We start from the raw sequence: 17,615 nt of genomic DNA on the forward strand, positions 1-17,615 counted from the left end.
CTAAGGAGTGACGAATCCTTAATCTCATAATACGCTCGTTGACCGGTGTTACCACAATTATCATTGGAGTCAGCTTATTGGACACAGCTACAGCAACTCCTTGGGCATGGCAACCATCAGAGCGACCAGACCAATAGTAGGTGTAACCACCCACCATGATCTCACCGCAATCTGGTGTCCGAACCTCAGAGAGAGCTGCAATCCCGATGTCCAAACGCTTGAGCTCAGATGAAGACCACAAGGGGAAAACCGGTGATGTCATTTTTTATAAATTTCAGGGTTATTGCACCTGCCAATAATTGGCAACATAAGGTTTCCTCTCACAATATTACTTTAACAAATAACCAGGGGTGTCACATAATTTATATGGTATAAAGTTTAGCCGTGCAATGAAAAAACAAGTGTTGTCAAAGCTGAACAAGTAGAAACCCAGAGTTGTCAGTACTTTACTCCTGGTTATCTCCCTTTCATTCATGTTAACTGTTCCATCATAATATTCAGAGTTGAGAAACTAAGTTATAAAAGGTTGTAAAACTTTCACAGCATAAACTCTGAGCACTACAACGGCCTATTTGGTTATATCATGGGCTCCGTAGTTGGTGCATATCGTGGTTCAAGCCTGGTCAAACCTTTATTGTGACTTTTATGAGACCCACGCCGTGGCTTAATGGTTAGCACGTCTGAGTAGCCATCCTCATTCGATGTACCCACCGCCCAATCAACCTGCTTAGGTATATGAGGGAATCACATGAGGTGACTTCGGCTATCGCGGGGGTGGTTTATCCTTGGTTTCCTCCCGGTTTTCCATCATATTAAGTAGTACGGAGTAAGAAATGGAGAATCCGTCGTCATATAAGCGAAATACCCTTGAGTATGGAGTTGAACACCAATCAAACAAAAAAACCATGACCGTTTAATGTTGAAAAAATAATCTGTGATCACCAAAGTCATGGAATGTATGCTAATAACCAACAAGCATGAATTTGCTACACATCCTGGGTTAAAATTGCATGGCAATTATTAAACAAGGGAATAACCAGTGATGTTAGTTCGCAACATTGATTCGTTCTTTGCTCTTAAATTAAATAACACAGAAGCTTGGCAAATGCTACATGCTTAATTTGATCGGCCAATGATAACTCTTACTTTTACTGGTAAAGAAATCTCTATGACAGTTATTAAACAGTCCACCAAAGTGTTGAAACTTTGTTTTTCAGTTTCTTCAAAATTGACTTATCCTGACATCTCTGGTTTTCCCCTTGTGGTCTTCAGATGATAACAGAGACAGGTGATCATCCTCTCTTTGGGATAGGACATTCCAGGCACCCACCCGAAGGGACCGCCTCAGGTTAACCCAAGGAGACCGCCGTGTGGTGGACGACACCTCAGCACCACCCTGACAGACTCTCCCGCAATCTGTCCAAGGAATGTTACCCCGTGGTTTCCCTCCTATCATCAAAGATTGGGGGTCCCAAAGGCTTTGCCCCAATCCTGTCATCCGGTGAGCTGCCCTGCGAAGGGAAGCTGCACAGGAGGTACTCCCACGGAGTGGGTTTTCTGATGCAGTGCCCCCTAACCCCTGTACGTAAAGACAGGAGTTTGTAATTTGATCATGGTGCCGGCAATAGCTCGCTTACTTTTCACGAAGACACCGTGGGGTCTTTAACGTTCACCAACTAATGCCGGCACATGGGGAAACCCATTCAAGGGACGGTGCAGACATTTATGAATCGCCATGTCTGTGAAGCACCCACCAGGATGACAGTTTACAGCTCGGTCGAGATTCAAACCCAGGATAGACAGCTGAGGAGAGTGTGTATACCTCGAGGCCATCCTCCAGACCCTTTTTTTTTTTTTTTTACTATTGTGCAAGAAAAACTTGTCAGCTTTAATATGTCAGACCTCGTAAGCTAAGCAGTGCTCGGACGGATAAGTCTTGTGTTAAACGTTAAGGGATGGCAAGGTGGCTCATCGGGTAGCTCTCTCACCTCCGAGGTCTCTGGTCATGAGTCTACTCCCATGTTGAGTCCAATCCGATATAAACTGCCACCCTGGTGCAGTGTCTGCAGGGGGCGCTACATCTCAGAGCATGCTGGCCGACGTGTGGGGTCTTGAATCTGGTTGTCCAGTTTATATTTAAGATGAGCATGTCATAGTTCCCATGGTCAGAGTTTGTGTTCCAATACCCAAGGTAAAATATTTGCGGAGAATACAAGTGGAGCACGTTGTTTATAAGTTCATTATGAAGGGACGTGGATGTTAAATCAGAGCAAGTTAACAGTTAGGAAGGAGTTATAGTACATCTATACTACAAGAGAGATGCTGTTTGTGTGTGTGTGTTGTCAAACTTTCAGAGGTTCATCAGTGAGTGCCAGGAAAAATTCTTCAAAATACCAACAGGATTAGAACTGCTAGCACCGGGGAAGCCTCTGCTCGTGTGCAATAAAATGAGAAATCCCATTGTGGCGTGGATACTGCACAGATGCGATGGGCCAAACGGCCTGCTCCTGTCTCTTTCTTTGTGTATATTTGTGTCAAACAGAACAACAAAAGGAACTCATCGAGTATTTAATTTGCAAACAAGTATTTTTGAGTCCAATTTTGACGTTTTCCGCAATGTTGTCCGGCTCTGTTTGAGTATCAAAGGTTTGAGTTCATAGGAAGCTTGTTCACCTGTCCTGGGTTGCCTTTTGCACGTATCCAGGTAAGCTCAGGTCAGGTGTGGGAGCATGTGCCGGAGCAGCGCGTCGCTGCGTCCACTTTCCGCCGGTACTCCAGGGACCTCCGTCTGACCATCACTCAGGCAGATGCCTCACCCATCCCTATCTCCTTGAGATGCCAATTAATGTGGATAATTTAATGTTCAATTAACGCGGATAATTGCGATGAGGAAGATTTATGAAAAAAACGTGATGTACGTGTACTCGTACTTGTTTGCATGCACACACGCGCTTCACAAGGATGACATTACAGGGACTTTCAGGAAGGAAAGCAGGGAATATGAAGGGAGTGGGTTTGGGCTGGATTAATGGGGGTAGAAAAGATCAAGGTTTTGGATGGGGGGAGATGAGATGGTGGTGAACAGCTGTTTTGAAGGCCTGGAGGGAAGAGTGGGATTGAAGAGTGTGTGGGAGTTTGTTTCAAAGGTGGGAATAAAGAGGAATGAAAGAGTGAAGGTGAGCAGTGATTCTTCATTTAGGGAGTTTAACCAGAACGAGGTTGCTTGCGGACCTTGAGCGCCCTGTGGAAATATGTGCGAGACAGATAGCAGACAGAGCAGGGGGGCGAGGCCAGAGAAGAGACGGTAGAAGACAGAAAGACCACCGACCTGTCTGCGGTGAGAGATTGAGAGACCCACAGACTCAGCCTCATCGCAGGAGATACCAATGATCCTAAATGCCTTGGTTTCCACAGCGTGAAGCTGAGAAAGGTGAGAGGTGGGAACAATAGCCCAGATGGGAGAGCAGTACTTCATCAGGCTGCGGATGAAAGCTTTGTACGTGGTCAGGAGCTCATGTTTGACAACAAAGGACTTTGCACGATTAAGGATGCCCAATCGGTGATTGGCTTTGGAGGCGAGCTTGGAGATGTGGCTTTCCCAGGAAAAATCATGGCAGATAGTGAGACCCAAGAGTTTGAATGAAAGGTCTTCTTCAAGAGGATTGGTGAGAAAGTAGATGGGGGTGGTGGGGTTCCAAACGGTCCTTTCTGAGAGACATAGTGAGAGTTTGAGATTTGCCAGGATTGAAAGACATGTTTCACTTGTTGGACGAGCTTATGATTTTATCCAGATGTGGAGCGAGTGAAGCGGCAGCTGCTTGCTGACCTGAGAGATGACAGATGGTACGGCAGAGCGTGGAGTCATCAGCAAAGAGATAAAGAGGATTTTCCAGAGTCGGAGAGATCATTGATGAAAACCAGAAAAAGAACAGGGCCCAGAACGCTACCTTGAGGAACTCCAGCCTGGACAGGAAGAGGGGATGAAAGAACTCCATTTAGGGCCACATGTTGACTGCGACAGGAGAGGAAGTCTGCGAGCCATGAGTGGAGATGGCCTTGGACACCATAGGAAGAGAGTTTGGTGAGCAGAGCAGGGTGCCAGACTGTATCTAAAGCAGGTGATATGTCTCGGGATATGGCTCTGATCTCATGTCTGGCATTGAGGACTTCCATCCATTGTTGGGAGAGCAGAAGCAGCATATCCAGGGTAGAGTGACCTTGTCTGAAACCAAATTGATGATCTGAAATCAAGCCATTGGAGAAGAGGAAGGATTTAATGTCTGAAGCGATGGTGGATTCCATAACCTTGCTGATGATTGGGAGAAGGCTGATTGGTCTATAGTTGCAGGGATCTGTTTTTGCACCTCCTTTTTATGCAGAGTAGTAATGTTTGCTAATTTCCAAGCAGATGGCAGATGACCTTGAGCAAATGAGAGAGAGAGAGAGAGAGAGAGAGAGAGAGAGAGAGAGAGAGAGAGAGAGAGAGAGAGAGAGAGAGAGAGAGAGAGAGAGAGAGAGAGAGAGAGAGAGAGAGAGAGACAGAGAGAGAGAGACAGAGAGAGAGAGACAGAGAGAGAGAGAGAGAGACAGAGAGAGAGAGAGAGACAGAGAGAGAGAGAGAGACAGAGAGAGAGAGAGAGACAGAGAGAGAGAGAGACAGAGAGAGACAGAGAGACAGAGAGACAGAGAGACAGAGAGAGAGAGAACGAGAGAGAGAGAGAACGAGAGAGAGAGAGACAGAGAGAGAGAGAGAGACAGAGAGAGAGACAGAGAGAGAGAGACAGAGAGAGAGAGACAGAGAGAGAGAGACAGAGAGAGAGAGACAGAGAGAGAGAGACAGAGAGAGAGAGACAGAGAGAGAGAGACAGAGAGACAGAGACAGAGACAGACAGACTAGGTTTTTAGGGCATGTGGGCTGATGCTGGCTGGACCGGTTGCAGAATCTGGGGCGATGTTTGACAGCAAACTCTCCGCCTTGTCAGGAGAAAATGACAGAGTCCAGGGACAGTTGGGTGCGACTGGGTTAGATGGGAAGAGAAAGTGATGGGTTTTGGACACAAGATTTAGATGCAAACACGGAGTTTAGGCATTCAGCCTTTTCACGTACGGTATCAGCTGTGTGGCCATTTGAGGTAAGGTGGCAAGCTTTTTAACATATTAGAGACTTGGACTTGCTCCGCCTAACAGGTGGAGTGATATGTTAGGCCGAGCAGCGGTGTACCCTCACAATAGTTCCACCAGTACGTACTGTTGATGGTTTATTGTTTCTCACTGTAGGCACATTTTACATTCAAGTCAAGACATCAATCAAGACACTCTTTTATGGTTTACGGTTTTTTTTTACACAGGACTGTATCGAGGGGAATGGGATGGGGGTGGGAGGAGGGGGTCCAGGGCTCCCTTGGTCACAATATGGAGAGTGTAATGTCTTCACCAGACCTTCTGCCCCAAACTTGTTTAAATTTGTAGTTATTTATGCTACTTGATAGACAACCTGGGGATCAACCCCTCCCTCCATTACACCCTCTGAAAATTTCTGATTGTGTGTGTGCTGACGTGCACGTGCCTTGTTCACTTTATTTCACCAAGACTGTGGGGAAGGACGGAACATATTAACTAGCATGATCTTTCTCTAATTCCTTTCAAAAATCAGGTTCATGTTACATCCCATTAAATCCCCACAACAACAACAGCACCACGAGTTCGAACACACAACTAACATTTCTATTCACCTTTTTGAAGGATTTGTCGTAATAGGATTTCATTTCAAATCCAACGGTGAATTGCTATACATTCAAGTGGTTTTTTTTATTTATACGGAGGGTAAGCAGTCTGGACAATTCCATTTACTTGAGTCGTCTGACGTCAACCGATCGTGTGATTCATTCTACTGATTGGCTGTATTAACTCTTCTTTCTCGTTATTTAATCATTTTTCTAAGGATGAGATGTGACCGGTCAAAGTGGTGGCAAAATTTTTCCCTTTTTAACGGATTTGATGTCGGTCGTAGTGCACCCTGGTTTGTTTGTGATAAATATGAACTAACTGATGACTTGAGCTCTTACACTCCTCCTTTTATCGTCCTCAAGCCTTCATGTAGATGTTTGCACAAAAGTGGGATGACAGGGTATCTCAGTTTGTTGTTTGCTTGCCAATCATGATCTGTTTGGTCTGGGTTATATTAGCAATGTAGTTAAAAATGGCTAAAGGCTGGCAGCCATCTTGGATGCAGTCTTTTGGACAGGGATATACAGTCTGCTCCTTCATTTTATCGTATGTCACAGCAATTCCTCATCGCTCTTCCATCTTATCATTTAGGTTTCCAGCATTGGCATTATGCTTTCTTCATTAATTACATCGATATTTGGTTTCCTACATGAAGAAAAGCAACATGTATCACTAAGAGGTTACGTGTTTCAGGCCGATACAGCCACGGCAGCTCTGGAGATGTCGTTTCCCCTCCAAATCACCTTGGTAACATCTCCATGGCGTCGAGCTCCGTGGTGCTACAACAAGTGTCTCCACCGATCCTCGAGGTGAGGACGATCAAGGCCGGGTTGTGCTGCAAAGCAACGTCGGTATATCTCAGTCGAATCCAAGCTGCCGTTGGATCTTCATTTCTAATTCAGAAACACACTTGAACAGATTCATTTCTAATCAATAAAATTGATTACTTCGACAATGTATTCACTGTAGGTTTGTTGTGAAAAGTCATTTTTTTATCACTCAAACTACAGTTCACCGTGATCTTCAATAAATCCAAAAGTCGATGCATGCGGAGAGAATATCCATCCACTTTTGGAACATATTTTGCGATCTTACAGTTGCGAACGGTGCTATTCGTTTTCAATGCACGCAATTCAAATAGAAATCCTCAAACTAATGTGAATCCACAAATTGAAAAATTGAGTTGATGCTGTTATTGTGATGTTGTGCTGAGGTTTGTTTTATAACTTTCCGGATTCCTGAATGCGCTAACATTTGTTCTCGTTTCTGCTCCCAGGTCCCTGGTGGAACACTGCCCCCTGTAAGCACACTCGCTCACATCCACAGCCTTCAGCCATCTCATCACAGCCAACAGACTCACCCCAACCTTATCATGACTCCTCTTCCAGGTGTCATGGCAATTGCTCAGAGTGAGTGCGCTTTCTGTTTCGCACGGGACATCTCAGATCAAAAAAGTGCTTTAATTTCAAATGATCAAATTTAATTTAATGATCAAAAAATTCTCCTGTAGATCGAACAGTTTAGTCACTTATTATATAATCTCACTGCTCTGGAGGTCGAGCGGTTTCGTGTTCTCATTCGAAGCAGTAGCGTGATCATGATCAAGTGGCAAACAATCTTGTTCTCGTTTGAAATTGCAAATCATTTGTTTCCCACTCACTGGAATATTGTGATCACTAATTGTGCCCTCCTTTGTTTTACGTGGGAGGTCGGTTCCACCTTTCCAGGGGACCAACACCTTTATCCTACACCTGACTCGATTCAAACAGCTATCTGGCCAGCTATATTTGACCAGACCACTCACACACTCATTGTGTGCTCCTTTGAGTGCAACGCTGTTAAATTTTTAAAGTCTAAATTGAAATGCTTGATTTTCCTTTTAACCCTGTGTGGCCTTTTGGAAAATATTTCATGAACGATGCACTTTGAAAAAAGTTAATTCTCGTTCGAGCAACATCTACTCTTAAACAGGCATCGTGATTTTTTTTTTTTTTTTAATGACGCACACAGATTCTGTCGCTCTCTTAATTTACAGAAATCTCGTTATCACGAGTAATACCGGAAACACTTGTTTTGGAAAGCCATCAGGGAAGGGGGTTGTTATTTTGCAGGTTTAAGTGGAGGTCAGGCGCAGTCCATACCGGTCATCAACAGCGTTGGTGGAAGTCTTACCACTCTACAACCCGTACAATTCCCACCGCAGCCAATCCAATGCCTCCAACAACCTATGATGCAGCAACATCAGGGCCACATGTCGCAACAACAGTTCATGGCCACTGTGGCCCAACTGCCAAACCCCCACGGTAAGCAGTCATTTGCTTACGAGCTCTTGGCTCCATCGATCATTGATATATAATTTAAGTTATGTAACACTTTTCTGTGACAAAGTTCTAGGACAGTTTGTGGTTGACAGAGCAACTTGCTTTCTATGGAATTACACAAGGTCAGTATTGTTATGTATTACTGAACATTTGTACCTGTCACTTCACTGATGGATTTAAACAACAGACACATGTTGTACTTCACAAACGTTCTGCTATATTCACTCTAACATTTGCCTGAGGTCATCTTCCATCTGCTTGGAAGTCATCTGACATCATCTTCATCAACCTTGCTGCTTATATATGGTGTGAGGAAAAATCACTTCTGCTTCGCTGTGAAGTTCAGTGTTGTTTGTTTTAGTTTTAACCTCCACTTGAAATGAGTGCAATGAGACAATTTGCAAATTTTGAATTGTCGTCAATTAGATTTCAGCATCACTGCAATCCATCCATTGGGACCATACTCTGTGCAGAGCATTAGTGCTGCCGAAGCAGTCTCCTTGGTTATTGGGCACAATCCTGGATGGGTCACCCCTCCGACACAGTATATCAGCATGCTGGCACTCATTTTGCCAACCTCGGAAGGATGACAGGCTGAGTAAACCCCGCTTGGTATTAATTCAACAGAAAAATAGGATTTGAACTCAGGATCCTAGGATCCCAAGCCCACCACCCTAACCATTACGCCAACACCAGGCATATCACTGTAATGCATATCGTTATGTTGTTTAAACTTTCTTTATCAGTGAATTATATGTACTCGTGTGGATCAGCGTACTTTGCACGCCTCACCATGCATCGCTGTAGAGGTAAGGGCATCTTTGACCAAGCCTGGTTTCTCCGGGAGTGAGGGAAGGGGGTAAATGGTGGGGGTGGGTTAGTGAGGGTGATGTTCGATCAGGGGTTGTGGTGGGGATGGTCGGGGACGTCGGCTAAATATATTTTGCGCTCTGGCTGAATATATCCTGTAAATCAGAAGGCAGAACCAAACACCTGCAAATAAAAAGGAACTGAGCACAAATTTATATTTATTTTAAATGATCAGTTCGAGCTAGACGGCAAAGACAACACAATATCAAAAACTGAATGGAAAAGTTGAACTGCCACCCGTACCAGAGCAGACGTGCCCCCAATACACCGCTTCCCTTGGACTTCCAGCCAGGTTTTTACGATATATATATCTTCTTAGTTCGGCTGCTCCCGTTTTGGGTCGCCACAGCGGATCATGCGTATGATCCGCATAGTGATTTGGCACATGTTTTACGCCGGATGCCCTTCCTGACGCAACCCTGGTCGCCTCTTACGACACAGGGATATGGTACACCTATTTTAACCAGGGTATACACCGGCCCAGTACACTGGTACTCACTTCGCCGACCTCGGAAGGATGACAGGCTGAGTCAACCCCCTGGTGTATTAATTCAGTGGCTCAACGGGGCTTGAACTCAGGACCTTTTAGATCCCAAGCCGCTGCCCTAACCACTGCGCCAACACCAGGGTGTATATATATATATATATATATATATATATATATATATATATATATATATATATATATATATATATATATATATATATATATGTATATGTATATGTATATATATGTATATGTATATATATATATATATATATATATATATATATATATATATATATATATATATATATATATATATATATATATATATATATATATATATATCAAAATTTGTGAAAGAAATCTGAAGAAGATGTTTTGGTCACAAATATACATACATAACCATATATGTTTGCTCCATTATAATAAGATATGATAAAAGTGAATTTGTATGTTTGTTTATCAGTTTGTTTTTACACGTTCCAAAAACTTGAAAACCACTGAACCAAACACAACCAAATTTTGCATGTTGTTTCAGGGTACCCCAAGTGTGGTATCTGGTGGAGATGGTTCAGGGTGGGGGGGGGAAGAACCCAATTCTTTCCATGTACAGTAAATATGTATCGTATAACACCACCCGGTGGTATCCGGTATGATATCACGAAATATATCAACAAACATACAAATTAACTTTTATAGTTTAGATTATTTATGAAATCTACGGGATTATACTCAGTCAGTCAAGGTAATTACACACAGCTGAAAATATTTTGTTTCCATCGAAGGGTTTCCTAAATTTACTGGACGTTTGTTAGGTCTGATGGGCTGCAAAGTCAATTCATCATCAAACGTTCACTCGGTATTTGTTGTCGTCAGAGGACTGTCCATTGAATTATCAATTATACATTGAATTATTTAAAAGTTTTAAGAACTCCCGTACCTTTCGGGTTGACCGCGAGACACCCGATGGAATCCTAACGTATGGGGTATGTGATGTTGAGCGTATAACAAAGGAGCGATGCGGCTTCTCCACAGACACTTATCTAGATCTCTTTAGCCCTCTAAGACCTGTTAGTTTGCACAAACCACGTCTGCCCATTGTCCATCACCCCATTGACAGTACTTAAACCTTTCTCACTTTGTCCTTAAGTTATTTTATGAGCCTCTATCTGGACATATGCAAACATATTCCCGTGAGTAAAGTCGTCTGGGTGCCGTGTTGATTAAACCCGCAAAGGCGTTGTTTTGGGGTTTTTTTTTCATTTTTTAGTTGTTCAAATGACCAGAAAACATGGCTCGTTCCTCAGGTGTTAAGCATGAGGCAGCCACATGAATAATCCTCCTGAAGGGCATTGTACGTGCTGCTTGAAACGAAGGCACTGAATGGATTGCCATTACATTTTCAGAGCAGATAATCGAGAGAGCAGAAAATTGGAATCTGGCTGAGATAGCAGCACACAATGGCCTACTATTTTGTCTTCAAGTAAGACACCGTGACCTCTAAGTGAGTTTGGCACAGCTAACATGACGTCCTCTTTGAAACACGGCCTGGATTTTCTTGATATCGCAACTCTTCTCGCAGGACGTGCAGGCAGCACACAACCTCGTCGGATCCTATTTTTCAGCGAATCAACCCCAATTTTTATCTATTTCTTCTTGTGCTTACGGTTTAACCACCGTGAATGACTTACAGTTCCCATGTCAACCTCGTTAACCAAACCCTGTCAAAATGATAACTTAGTGGAGGATACTCATAGGCACAGTACGTGCAGTCCGATCTCCGCAACACAATTATTTTATATAAAAAATTGTTTTGTATGTTCATCTGAGAATTCCACATTTGTTATAACTCCGCACATGCTGAAACAGTGACTGAAGGTTGCAAGGTAAGATATTTCAAAGTAGTAGATTTTCCAAAAAGATCGATTAATAACTCATTACCTCCGCAACCGAAGGCGGACGGAGGTTGTTTTCACCCATCTGTCTGTCTGTCTGTGAGCAGGATATGTCAAAAAGTTGAGGACAGATTCGGACGAAATTTGGGGGACAGGTTGGGTTTCTGACGAGGACAAATTAATTCGACTTTGGTGAAGATCTAGATCCGGATCCAGATGCGAGAATTATTTAATTTTTGAAGTGATTCTTCACCATTGAGAGATCGGGCCAAAAACGATACACAGCATGATATCTGAAAACGTTCTGAACAGATTATGACAAAAGTTGGTGGATGAGCTGCGTCGTTGACAAGAACAAGCCGATTCGATTTTGGTTTAGGTCCGGATGCAGATCCGACCTATCAGTAGGATACAAAATGTAAACTGTTCAGACTGGTGGAGGTATGCGATCTACCGAGCACTATTCTAGTTTTTATCTGTGAACCACCCCTGTATCATGATCCTGTGCATATTCTCGTATCCTCACGAGAGAGCGCTTCCCAGCGGTGGACCAGTTCCGTGAATGTGTGAATCCCAACAATCCTCATGGGATTGATCCTTTTTTGGATTTAGGAGAGGTAGTTGAATTTGAGGGCAGGGATGGCTGGAGAGTGGTGTCCGACGGGGTCCATTCCCCACCATGGATATGCATCTTGGTGCCGCCGTTGTCCGTCTCGTTGCTCGAGGGCAGGTGTATCGCTCGGAAGCGAGGGACACTTGATCGTGGAGTATTGGAGACATCTCAACAGGGCATTACCAATGCACCACCACCCAAAAGGAGCGGTCACGTGCATTATCACGAGTTCATATCACATCCTTGGTTCACTGGAGGGAGGTTGTTGATGACTCGTTTTTGATGCAACTGGTGTGATTTTTTCTCTTTAGGATGCTGTGTCAAAACAAAACTCATTAATTATATTATTGATTTATCCAAATTTGCACAGATTCTTCAAATTAATCTGTACTGCATATTTCACAGTTAAACACAATCTAATGACGTGTACGATCCTGCCAGACATCTGAAGTTAAGCTGAGTCGAGATGCATCACAAATAGATGGAAGACTGGATGTTGTAAGCTAAGGGACGGCAGGATGGCTCAGTTGTGATAAAGTTCTCTTTTGATCTCTGTGGTCATGGATTTGTTCCCCTGAGGATTTGAATCTGATTAAAACCACTGTCCTGCAAGGGGCTGCTGCACATTGGAGCACAGCACACCTCACCTGGGGATATAAAGCCGACCGTCCACTCCTCATTTAGATGATACATATTTAAGATATCATGGCATCTCTCATAAAAAGTAGGCGATTGTGTGGTTAATGTCCCTGCCAAGATTTTTAATGAGGTGTGTGAGATAAATATTGTGATGTGGGTGTTTGCACTAAGTTACTGATAAAAATGAGGTTGATTGCATTAAAGGGAAGTAAGCTGAGACTTGGAAGTTAAGTTGTAATGGGTGTACATATGGCGCACACACATAAAAGCTGTATGGTTCCTCTTATATAAAATTTCTCTTGTGCTGTTTATCGTGAAATGGAAGAGCAAGAAGGAACCCAAAGAGGTAAAGAGGAAAGATGGAGTCATCAGGAGGAACCTGGATAGGATTCGGATAGATTTCAGCAGTTACTCAGCCGCGACTCCGCTTTCACCGCATGTTTCACACTGGATGTTCCAAAAAATTACATATTCCAACGTTGAACGAAATTCTAATTATATATATATATATATATATATATATATATATATATATATATATATATATATATATATACATATATATATATATATATATAATATATATATATATATATAATATATATGTCCCTGCCAAGATTTTTATATACATATATGTATGTATGTATATGTGTATATATATATATATATATATATATATATATATAAATATATATATATATATATATATATATACATATATATATATATATATATATATATATATATATATGTATATATATATATATATATATATATATGTATATATATATATATATATATATGTATATATATATATATGTATATATATATATATATGTATATATATATATATGTATATATATATATATATGTATATATATATATATATATGTATATATATATATATATATATATATATATGTATATATATATATATATATATATATATATATATATATATATATATATATATATATATATATATATATATATTGTTGCGGTTGAGGAAATTCGCAAACCACCATTCAGGTCCCATAGGTGAGATATCTCTGTAAGTACATGTGTAGTTAGCCCCAAACCCGTTGTTTAGAGGGAATAAATGTGATTCATTCGGGCTGCGACCCTTTGAGAAAGTTGTTTTTCTGTTCTATCTTTATTTTGAACCAAGCACGTCTCAACCACCATCACACAACAACCACCAACCACAATTCCGCTTCACAACAACAACAACGCCAACAGCCACGATCTTTACCTTCACAACTCGCTCCCGCAAACATCGCATCACCGCCATTCCAAACGTCACCATGGCCATGGACCACCACTTTAAACCCTCCATCACCTTCGCCTCTCCTTCTGCGGCCATTCCCGCACCGCTTGTGGGCACCGAGCGTCAGGCTGTCCTGGCCTCGTGCGGGACGCGCGCCGAGCCACGGGTGCAAAGTGCAGCCTTTCCGAGGAGAATTCGGATCAGGAATTATACACGCCCACTTCTGATCCGTCCAATCAGCAAGCGCGGGGCGGTTTGGCCCCGCCTCCAGGCGCGTGGGTGTAGAATCGATATATGCAAATTCGAGGATCAGGGGAGACTCACGCCCCTTTTTCTCCGTCCAATGGGCGAGCGTGGCTCCACCCCCGAGCTCGTTCTGATCCAGAAGTTTGCATATGGGTTCTCCTGCCGGACTATAAAGCGCCGAGCGCAGGGTGAATTGGGGCAGTCAAGTCGGGTCTGGAGGAGAGTCAGTCTGTCGGAGGTCGGAGTCTGTCGGGGTTCGGAGTCTGTCGGGGAGCTGCAGAGAGAGGAAGCCTGGAGCCTGGAGTGCGGTCGAGGTGATTTGCTGCAGTCGGCTGAGGAGAATTGCGGAGGGGACCGGATAGCTCGCGTCCGAGGCAAGGAAGACGGCGATCGGCGACGAGCTCGCAATGGAGTCGCTCGTCGCGGGACCCAAGCAAGCCAGCTATCCTCTTTCCCCAGAGCATCAAGAATTCCCCCCTTTTACCCCCCGCGCTGAGATAGTGCGAAAAGGGGGCCCCGTTCCCACCCCACTCCAAGCAGCACCAACGAAACCCGCGAAGGAGCGCGGAGTCGGGGCACCGCCACGCCGCCACATTTGCGGCTCATCACTAGACACGGGTAGGATCCACCCGGTCTCGTGGCCCACAGGCCCCGTCTGTCCCCTTGTCTTTGAGGGTGGCCCTTTTCTTTTGCTTTTGAGTAAATGTGTTGTCGGCGCCGTCTGTAAAGTAAAACTGTGTAAGTGTTGCCATGTGCACGCGTAGTCGGTAGTAGATCTGCATTGTTGTGTTTCTTTTGTTACATCTGCTTTTGGTGCATAATTATTGTAATTGTATATGTGTGCTCTCCGTGTGCCGCGGAATAAATGTGCATTATGTTGAACCGTTTTTCCCGTTTCGCTTCGTCTTTTCTTTAATTGAATCTCCATCTTGCTTCACGTATAGGGTTGGTAGTGGGCGTAATACGCCCGATAATTAATCGGAACTGTCGAGGCCGACGATAACACCGCTTGGTTATCCCGCTAGTACGGAATGGGTCGCTTAAGTGGCCCGTGTCCGGAGTCGACCTGCGGCGAGGTGCGATCGCCCGGTCTACCCTCCGCGTGGGGACTTAGGTAGGTCGAGTTTGGCGAACAACCCTATCCCACGTGGGGGCCAATTGGCACGATCGTGGTGAGGCCGAAAGGCCCACCCGTGACTAGCTCCCGGCGTTAGTCCGAGAGGGTCACGACAGAATTGTCCGTCCGGTGGGCGACGTGCCGCGATTCGAGTTACGTGGCCGCTCGAACGCCGGCGGGCACGAATTCGCAACTATATATATATATATATATATATATATATATATATATATATATATATATATATATATATATATATATGTATCCTTGCAGTTTATATCATCAGGTCAGGTCAGGTATGGGAGCATGCACCAGAGCAGCACGTTGCTGTGTCCACTTTCCGCCTGTACTCCAGGGGACTCCGTCTTGCCATCCTCCAGGCAGATGCCTGGCCCATCCCCATCTCCTTGAGATGCCGATCAACTTGCTGCAACCATGAGGCATGTGCTCCATTGACCTCCTCCACTCACGAGGCTCCCTCGCTGAGAGAATCTTGTGAGCAGAATCAGTCAGGAAAACGAGCCACATGTCCATACAGCCGCAGCTGACGCTCACGGACTATGCAGGTAACAAATCTCATTTGAGTCTCTCTCAGCAACCGCTCCTTGGACACAAAGTCCGACTGGCGATAGCCAAGGATTCTCTGAAAAGACCTGGTACCAAAGGAATTAAGTCTCCATCTCAGATTCCTGGTCAGAGTCCAAGTGTCATATCCATAGAGCAAGACTGGAAGCAACAAGGACCTGAAGACTTGGACTTTCATCCACGCACAGGTATCGGCAGCGCCACACCCCATGATCCAGTGAATCCATGACTCCCCAGGCCTAACCCAGACATCTGTTGACCTCTGGCTCACAACCAGCAAAGACATGAATATCATTGCCAAGGTAAGTGGACGCAGAAAGTGGAAAGTGGACGCAGCGACGCGCTGCTCTGGCGCATGCTCCCATACCTGACCTGACCTGATGATATAAACTGCAAGGATACATACATCCATATATATATATATATATATATATATATATATATATATATATATATATATATATATATATATATATATTTATATATATATTGTTGCGAATTCGCGCCCGCCGGTGTGCGAAATGCCGCGTCACTCGAATCGCGACCGCGTCGCCCACCGGACGGACAATTCAGTCGTGACCCTCCAGGAACTATCACCCGGAGCCAGTCAAGGGTGGGCCTTTCGACCTCACCACAATCGTGCCAATCGGCCACCCACGTAGGACAGGGTTGTTCGCCAAACTCGACCTACCTAAGTACCCACGCGGATGGTAAACCGGGCGATCGTACCTCGCCGCAGGTCGACTCTGGACACGAACTGCTTAAGCGGTCCGTTCCGTGCTACAGTGATAACCAAGCGGTGTTATCGTCGGCCTCGACGGTTCCGATTAATTACCGGGCGTATTAAGCCCACTACGAACCCTTTACGTGAAGCAGGATGGAGGGTCAATAAAGAAAAGACGAAGCGAAAGGGGAAAAACAGTTCACACAAAGCACATTTATTACGCGACACACGGAAAGCACACATATACAGCCAAACAGTCAAAATGCACGTATAGCAATAAAAACAAAAGCAACGACGATGCAGAGTGACTACCGACTACGCGCACACACGGCAACACTTATACAGTTCTACTTTACAGACGGCGCCAACACACATTTACTCAAAAGCAAAGGAAAGAAGCCACCCTCATAGACAAGGGGGCAGACGGGCCTGTAGGCCAATATGCGCGCGTGACCTGAAGGAGCGGCCAGGCCCGCGAAACCGCGGGGGGGGGGCAGTGTCCTACCCGCGTCCTCATGATACGTTGGCGGACGAGCCGCAGATGTGGCCGCGTGGCTGTGCCCCGACTCCGTGCTCCTAGGCGGTTTTCGTTGGCATGACGTTTGGAGTGGGGTGGGAACGGGGCCCCCTTGTTGCACTATCTCAGCGCGGGGGAAAGGGGGAATTGTTGATGCCCTGGGGGAGGGAGAATGGCTGGCTGGCTTGGGTCCCGCAACGAGCGATCCCACACCGCGACCTCGTCGCCGACCTTCTCGCCTCGGACCCGAGCTCCTTACCTCTTCCCGCAACTCTTCTCAGCCGACTCCAGAACCCAACTTGATGACACACCGATGACTTCGCCACCCGACTCGACTCTGCCACACCGATGACTCGACTCACTCTTTCTGCCACACCCTCACTTCGCCACCCAACTCGACTCACTGCCACACCGATGATTCGACTCACTCTGCCACACCGATCACTTCGCCACCCGACTCGACTCACTTCGCCACCCGACTCGACTGACTTCATTTGCCTTGCGCTCGCCTTCTTATAGGCCAGTAGGAGCAGCTAATATGCAAATATCCGGATCAGGATGACCTCGGGGGCGGAGCCACACTCGCCCATTGGTCGGAGGAAAGGGG

At 44.8% G+C, this 17,615-nt stretch overlaps 1 protein-coding gene and 1 long non-coding RNA gene across 3 annotated transcripts in view; one reads left to right on the forward strand and one right to left on the reverse strand.

The window, feature by feature from the left end:
* The window catches only part of LOC147011238 (hepatocyte nuclear factor 1-beta-like), a 77,839-nt gene that overhangs the window by 42,687 nt on the left and 17,537 nt on the right, over nt 1-17,615 (forward strand). For both annotated transcript variants that reach the window (XM_085859235.1, XM_085859234.1), the window contains exons 5-7: nt 6,421-6,536; nt 7,004-7,136; nt 7,839-8,030. In XM_085859235.1, coding sequence (XP_085715361.1) covers nt 6,421-6,536; nt 7,004-7,136; nt 7,839-8,030 — 441 coding nt within the window. The remainder of the gene's footprint in view (nt 1-6,420; nt 6,537-7,003; nt 7,137-7,838; nt 8,031-17,615) is intronic.
* LOC147011239 (uncharacterized) overlaps nt 5,246-17,615 on the reverse strand; it is a 202,695-nt gene continuing 190,325 nt past the window's right edge. The window contains exon 3 of the long non-coding RNA XR_015052291.1: nt 5,246-6,562. This is a non-coding gene — a long non-coding RNA (uncharacterized LOC147011239). The remainder of the gene's footprint in view (nt 6,563-17,615) is intronic.

This window comes from Eptatretus burgeri, chromosome 16 (genome assembly GCF_056783735.1).
Source record: "Eptatretus burgeri isolate ZD-2024b chromosome 16, Ebu_testis_v1, whole genome shotgun sequence".
NCBI classification, from domain to species: Eukaryota; Metazoa; Chordata; class Myxini; order Myxiniformes; family Myxinidae; genus Eptatretus; species Eptatretus burgeri.